The following is a 7,753-nucleotide window of genomic DNA, read 5'->3' as shown; positions in this document are numbered from 1 at the left end:
TTACTTTGGACCGTAGCACATGCAGAGACTGGCGAGGTATCCGTTACTGAAGGCGAAGATGATCATGAAGACGATGAAGAAGCCGTCATGGTGGAAGTAGACGGGCAGGTGGAGTCGAGGCTGAACGTTACACAACATGAAGAGCGGCACGAAGACCACGCGACACGCAATCAACACGGGAAGTAACACGCTGTCCTTCTTCGGCTGGAAACACACAACAAGTGATCATTAATCACTGTATCTGCTGTATGTCCTCACCCGGGTGGAGACAGAGGTCAGACACAGAGGACAGACTGTATGAACCGGGTGGAGACAGAGGTCAGACAAAGAGGACAGACTGTATGAACCGGGTGGAGACAGAGGTCAAACACAGAGGACAGACTGTATGAACCGGGTGGAGACAGAGGTCAGACAAAGAGGACAGACTGTATGAACCGGGTGGAGACAGAGGTCAAACACAGAGGACAGACTGTATGAACCGGGTGGAGACAGAGGTCAGACACAGAGGACAGACTGTATGAACCGGGTGGAGAGAGAGGTCAGACACAGAGGACAGACTGTATGATGGAGACAGGGGACGTGTAGGTGCGTTTGGTGTCTCTGAAACTCACCCACATGCAGACAGCTGTTAAGCTCCTCCCACTCCAGTCAAACAGATTAAAGAGCAGGAAACAGCTGACAGGTATAAAGTACAGGCCTAAAAAACAAACGCACCGGGCGGGATCATATTAAAGCCTGTATGACGCTGTCCACAGAAAGGTCAAAGGTCAAACGCTGAGTTAGAGAACGTTTTTTAAATAACTGACAACAACAACAACAATAAACAACAACGTGTGAACTGACCCCAGGAGTCTCCAATGTCCAGCGTGGAACTGGTGTCGGCCGTGATGGCGGGAAATGTGCCGATGGTGACGGTGAAGGTGAAACAGACGGAGAGAGCCACCAGCCAGAGCTGAAGGTTAAAGGTCATGACGGTGACGTGTTAGTGTCATGAACAAAAAGGTTTATTCTAAACAATAAAAACAGACTCATCATCAATCTGATGATGGATCATCGATATAATCAATGATTGTAATTGATTCAGATTTTTCTGTCTTTGACCTTTTTAAATATTTTCATCATGGAGATGTTTTGAGTTTCAGAAGCTGCTTCCTGTTTCCTGTCTGCAGAGGAAGGAGAGTCACGTGTTAAGATGTACATGTACATACATGTGAACAGTGACATGGATGTGTTGAGTGTATCTGAACCTTCGTTCATCAGATTCAATGAGTTCTCGTCGTCCTTTCTCTGTTTCTTGTTTTTTTCTTGATAAAACTGGAAAAACTCCTGAAACACAAACATGAAAAAGTAATGAAATAAAAGTTCCCCCAACGATCAAACTTAAACGTGACAGAGAATATGTCCACATGTTTCTACATGTTCACATGAAACATGATGTAAAGTTTGTGTTTTGTTTATTTATTTCAGTTGGTTTCAGTGTGTAAATTCTGCTCCACGTAATAAACTCGACATTTTCCGAGTTTCCGATCGTTTTCTGCAGATTGTTTACGTTGAACTTAAACGTTGGATTTGGCTGCGGGCTGCGTCTCGGAGCCATGTGCTGAGGTGTCACTTGTTATTTAAGTTGCTGCTGATTGTAGATCTTTGTCTCATTATTAGATTATATGACACAAGGTAAATCTGTAAACTACGACTTCACAACACAACATTACGAACACATGTCCACAACACACATTGAAGTGGTTCAGTAAATAATCAAAATGCGTCACAAACAGTTTTATTATCAATATAATAATTGATATCACAGGTATCTGCCAGCCAATCACAGCTCATCTCTCTCAGGAAATAAAGTTTGTCATGTGACTCAGGTGTGTACAGGTAAATAGTGTCAGAGGGATGTGATGTAATCTAAGCTGAACCTTTAGTTATGACCTCACTTCCTGTGTGTGTGTGTGTGTGTGTGTGTGTGTGTGTGTTACCAGTTTCGGCAGCAGGACATATGAGAGGAGTGAAACTGAAATGACGACACAGGCGGTGATGAAATAACCGAACGCTGCGTCATGAAGTTCAGCTCCACCTACAGGGGAGGAGGGGGAGGGGGGTTATGACATCACACTTTACATCATTAACACAAACAAAATAATTATTGAATAGAGGAAAACTATTGATCTGTAATTTATTGATAAGTTATTGGTCCGACTTGCGATGGAGCAGATCATGGCGAAGGCAGCGAAGGTTCCAGCGAGTCCCTGACCGCTCATGATCGGAGTCGTGTACGAAGCTGGCAGCAAACCGGCCATTCCGAACAGACTGCCCTGCAGCACGGCCCCGAAGGCTGTAAACAAACAAACAAACAAACAAGCAGATCAACAGACTGCCCTGCAGCACGGCCCCGAAGGCTCCAAACAAACAAACAAACAAACAAACAAACAAACAGATCAACAGACTGCCCTGCAGCACGGCCCCGAAGGCTGTAAACAAACAAACAAACAAGCAGATCAACAGCACGGCCCTGAGGCCTGTACTAGGAAAACGATTTGTGCTTATCGAGTAACTTCAGGTTTAGTTCAGGTAAACAAACAAACTCACAGTTGATGATGACGATCTTCACCATGGTAACGGAGAAGAAGGTGAGCGGCTCCAGAGGAACTTTGACGAGGATGGCGGTGGCGATGAAGACGACCATGATGACGAGCAGACTGCCCATCACACGCACACGCTGAGAAACACTGAACCGAGAGAAGAAGAAGATCAAGAATCGACTGAGAGCTCAGGAACGAAATAAAACTGTAAAACTACATATTAATGAAAACTGTGGAACAAACAAAGTAAAAAAATACAAACAAACAACAAACATCAAACAAAATATAATCAAAACACAAATAAAACACGGAGGATGAACAAGGCTCACATCGTGTGCAGGAAGGAGTTGAGGCAGGTGAAGAGCAGCAGCGGCAGCATGGCGCACAGCGTCATCACGTTGTTGAACTTCGCCTCCAGAACGCTGCGATGTTCGCCTGCCGCCTCTGTCTGATTGGCTGAAGAATCGACCAATGGGTCCTTCAGACGGCTGGTGAAGTACTGAAGACACAGAAGACGCTTCAGGTACACATCGTTAAAATACAAACTCACTCAATGTTTATTTGTCATCAGGAGTTACCATCGACGTGAATAACAATTTCACTGTTTTTACGTTTCACCAGCAGATTAAATAATGATTCAACGTTGGCCCCTCGGGCTCAGGAATGAATTTGACTTTGTTCGTTCTCGTCAATCAGTGACAAGGTCATTAACAGGACAGACAGGAAGTGATGTCATACCACGGTCGCAGTCATGAAGAAGTTCCATGGCAACAGTGTCCCCAAACCGAGAAGGAAGAAGATCAACCACACCCCGAAATACCTTTCAAAATAAAAGTTTAGTAACATTTTATTGTGTAAGCAGCAGACTTCAGTTGAGCACAAACCATCGGCAAAGTCAAACAACCTTAAACCTCTGTCTCCTTCTTAAAATAGAAAAATATATCATATCTCAAACCCACAGAAACACACTCTGCAGGAGGGATGAGGTATGAGGTTAAGGGATGAGGGATGAGGGATGAGGAATGAGGGATGAGGAAGGAGGGATGAGGGGTGAGGAAGGAGGTATGAGGGATGAGGAAGGAGGGATGAGGGTTAAGGGATAAGGAAGGAGGGATGAGGGGTGAGGGATGAGGGATGAGGGATGAGGGATGAGGGATGAGGGATGAGGGTTAAGGGATAAGGAAGGAGGGATGAGGGATGAGGGATGAGGGATGAGGGATGAGGGGTAAGGGATAGTGAGGGATGAGGGTTAAGGGATAAGGAAGGAGGGATGAGGGATGAGGAAGGAGGGATGAGGGATGAGGGATGAGGGATGAGGGATGAGGGTTAAGGGATAAGGAAGGAGGGATGAGGGGTGAGGGATGAGGGATGAGGGATGAGGGATGAGGGATGAGGGGTGAGGGATAAGGAGGGGGATGAGGGATGAGGGATGAGGGATGAGGGATGAGGGTTAAGGGTTAAGGGATAAGGGATAAGGAAGGAGGGATGAGGGATGAGGGATGAGGGATGAGGGATTAAGGATAGGAGGGATGAGGGATGAGGGATGAGGGATGAGGGATGAGGGATGAGGTATGAGGGTTAAGGGTTAAGGGATAAGGGATAAGGAAGGAGGGATGAGGGATGAGGGTTAAGGGATAAGGGATGAGGGATAAGGGATGAGGGATGAGGGATGAGGTATGAGGGATGAGGGATGAGGTATGAGGGTTAAGGGATAAGGGATAAGGGATAAGGAAGGAGGGATGAGGGGTGAGGGATGAGGGATGAGGAAGGAGGGATGAGGTATGAGGGATGAGGGATGAGGAAGGAGGGATGAGGGATGAGGTATGAGGGATGAGGGATGAGGAAGGAGGGATGAGGGATGAGGGATGAGGGATGAGGGATGAGGAAGGAGGGATGAGGGATGAGGATGAGGAAGGAGGGATGAGGGATGAGGGATGAGGAAGGAGGGATGAGGGATGAGGGATGAGGAAGGAGGGATGAGGGATGAGGGATGAGGGTTAAGGGATAAGGGATAAGGAAGGAGGGATGAGGGTGAGGTATGAGGGATGAGGGATGAGGGATGAGGTATGAGGGATGAGGGATGAGGGATGAGGGTTAAGGGAAAGGGATAAGGAAGGAGGGATGAGGGGTGAGGTATAAGGGATAAGGGATAAGGAAGGAGGATGAGGGGTGAGGGATGAGGGATGAGGGATGAGGGATGAGGTATGAGGGATGAGGGATGAGGGATGAGGGATGAGGAAGGAGGGATGAGGGATGAGGGATGAGGAAGGAGGGATGAGGAAGGAGGGATGAGGGATGAGGGATGAGGGCATGAGGGATGAGGGATGAGGAAGGACGGATGAGGGGTGAGGAATGAGGGATGAGGAATGAGGGATGAGGATGAGGGATGAGGAAGGAGGGATGAGGGGGTGAGGAAGGAGGGATGAGGGATGAGGAAGGAGGAAGGAGGGATGAGGGATGAGGTTTGAGGGATGAGGAAGGAGGGATGAGGGATGAGGGATGAGGGATGAGGGATGAGGAAGGAGGGATGAGGGATGAGGGATGAGGTTTGAGGGGTGAGGGATGAGGGATGAGGTTTGAGGGGTGAGGAAGGAGGGATGAGGTTTGAGGGATGAGGAAGGGGGATGAGGAAGGAGGGATGAGGGATGAGGAAGGAGGAAGGACGGATGAGGTTTGAGGGGTGAGGAAGGAGGGATGAGGTTTGAGGGATGAGGAAGGAGGGATGAGGAAGGAGGGATGAGGGATGAGGGATGAGGAAGGAGGGATGAGGGATGAGGGATGAGGTTTGAGGGGTGAGGAAGGAGGGATGAGGGTGAGGGATGAGGAAGTAGGGATGAGGAAGGAGGGATGAGGGATGAGGGATGAGGAAGGAGGGATGAGGGATGAGGGATGAGGAAGGAGGGATGAGGAAGGAGGGATGAGGAAGGAGGGATGAGGGATGAGGGATGAGGAAGGAGGGATGAGGGATGAGGGATGAGGGATGAGGGATGAGGAAGGAGGGATGAGGAAGGAGGGATGAGGGATGAGGGATGAGGAAGGAGGGATGAGGTTTGAGGAATGAGGGATGAGGGATGAGGAAGGAGGGATGAGGGAGGAGGGATGAGGGATGAGGGATGAGGAAGGACGGATGAGGTTTGAGGCTCCTGCTCCTGAACCTAAGTTAACTTCATGTATTTCTGTGTTTGAACAGAACGATGTAAATACACAGTGAGTAAACTCACTTGTCTTTGGGTGAGCTGATCTTTCTCATTTTCTACTGATGAACAGATGATGAACGGAGGAGAGATGATGGAGTGAAATCCTGTCCAACAAGTGTAATAATGTTTTTAAAAGGTTGAAAAAACACTGATCAGGAAATACCATGAACTGATCAATAAATAAACAAAGATCATTGGTTATAAAAGCAGAACATGTTTTTCTTTTTGTTGTCATAATGCTCTATACTGAGCAGAAATATAGAGCTTTTATTTTGAAAAGTTTAGAATTTGTGTCAGGTGTTTAACAGACTCTGAAACAGTCGACAAGTAATTTATTCAAACATATATTTAAACCACACACATGAACAGTAATAAAGAAAATTCAATATCATTAGAAACTATAAAATCTTCAGTAACATAATATTGTAGAAGAGTTTGAGAACGACTCAGTTATGACGAGGAATAATTCTGAATATCAATACAGGACAAGAGAATATAATTATATATATATAATTATATATTATTATACTTTAGTATAATATAATATAATATAATATAATATAATATACTGTACTATACTATACTATACTATACTATAATATAATATAATATAATATACTTTACTATAATATAATATAATATACTTTAGTATAATATAATATAATATACTGTACTATACTATACTATACTATACTGTACTATACTATAATATAATATAATATAATATACTGTACTATACTATACTATAATATAATATAATATACTTTACTATAATATAATATAATATAATATAATATAATATAATATACTTTAGTATAATATAATATAATATACTTTACTATAATATAATATAATATAATATAATATAATATAATATAATATAATATAATATAATATACTTTAGTATAATATATATACTTAATATACTTATACTATAATATAATATAATATAATATAATATAATATAATATAATATAATATAATATAATATAATATAACGCAGACTCACTTAAAAGACATTTAAACTCAGATGTGACGTGGTCTCGTCTGGAGGATGTGAAACTGACTGAGCAGCTGAACTCAACTCGGGACTCACCAACACAACATTAAGTCAAAGCAGTTTTTTCAGTAGTCAAACAAACTAATTCCTAAGATTAAAATAATGAAGACATAAATATTTTTCAGAGAATTAATAATCGATAAGAATGAAAATGAAGAAAAGAGCTGCAGTTATTTACCTTCAGTACTTGAGGAGGACGACAACAGGTTTGTCTTCCAGTGGTTGAGTCCAGCTTTTCTCCTGACGGATAGTTTGCAAAGTTTGATTTTCCCAGAGTCAAGAGTCTTCTCTCAGGTGTTCTGTCCGTTTTGTCTCTTTGATCAGGAACAGTTTTATTCTCTCTGTGTCTCTGTGACAGTTCCGTTTGTCTTCAGACAGTTTCTGTCGCGAGCTGATTGTGAAATCCTTCACGTTTCAAACTCTTCCCTCTGTCAGAGATCTTCCTCCTTCACCCAGTGCCTTTGTGCGGTTTCAGCTGAATCACCGCTTCAGCTTCGGCGACCTTTGACCTCTGATATCAGTTCAGTGGACTTTGTTTCTCTGTTACTGTCGACAAAGTGATAACAGAGCACAGCAACAGCAGTTTATAGTTAGAGGAGGAACTGAAACCAGTCTGAAACTGTTTTTCACGTTCAAATGTCATTAAGCAGATTTAATAAATCGAGCTGCTTCACCTCAGACACGTCACATTCAGTGAATCTGTTTCAGACTCTGGACTCTGGACCCTAACCCTCTGGACGACGTCTCCACAATCCAAACTTTCTCTTTTGTCATTTTTCTCTTTTTCAATCCAGCACCATCCCATGAATTGTAAATGTTATGTAGATATTATTTACTTAATGGCGCTAAATAATTAAGAAGATACTTTTAACTGATTATCAGTTAATGTATTTATCCATTGTTTGTATCATCAT

The 7,753-nt window shown here is 43.5% G+C and overlaps 1 protein-coding gene across 2 annotated transcripts in view; it reads right to left on the bottom strand.

Annotated features, from left to right (window-relative positions):
* Nucleotides 1–7,332, bottom strand: part of LOC117764170 (equilibrative nucleoside transporter 1-like) — a 7,966-nt gene extending 634 nt beyond the window's left edge. Inside the window, exons 1-12 of one of the 2 annotated variants that reach the window (XM_034589746.1) lie at nt 7,018–7,332; nt 5,804–5,883; nt 3,321–3,402; nt 2,912–3,081; nt 2,590–2,729; nt 2,201–2,335; nt 1,980–2,077; nt 1,248–1,326; nt 1,102–1,163; nt 844–952; nt 612–697; nt 5–204 (exon numbers count right to left, since the gene is read on the bottom strand). In XM_034589746.1, coding sequence (XP_034445637.1) covers nt 5–204; nt 612–697; nt 844–952; nt 1,102–1,163; nt 1,248–1,326; nt 1,980–2,077; nt 2,201–2,335; nt 2,590–2,729; nt 2,912–3,081; nt 3,321–3,402; nt 5,804–5,832 — 1,190 coding nt within the window. In that variant the 5' untranslated portion in view covers nt 5,833–5,883; nt 7,018–7,332. Of the gene's footprint in view, nt 1–4; nt 205–611; nt 698–843; nt 953–1,101; nt 1,164–1,247; nt 1,327–1,979; nt 2,078–2,200; nt 2,336–2,589; nt 2,730–2,911; nt 3,082–3,320; nt 3,403–5,803; nt 5,890–7,017 lie in introns of those variants that run through there. The other variant, XM_034589755.1, reaches the window with a different exon arrangement.
* Between the last annotated feature and the right edge of the window lie 421 nt (nt 7,333–7,753).

Source organism: Hippoglossus hippoglossus, chromosome 1 (assembly GCF_009819705.1).
Source record: "Hippoglossus hippoglossus isolate fHipHip1 chromosome 1, fHipHip1.pri, whole genome shotgun sequence".
Taxonomy (NCBI): domain Eukaryota; kingdom Metazoa; phylum Chordata; class Actinopteri; order Pleuronectiformes; family Pleuronectidae; genus Hippoglossus; species Hippoglossus hippoglossus.
Note: the sequence above shows the minus strand (reverse complement) of the source record. Positions and strands in the feature narration are given on the sequence as shown.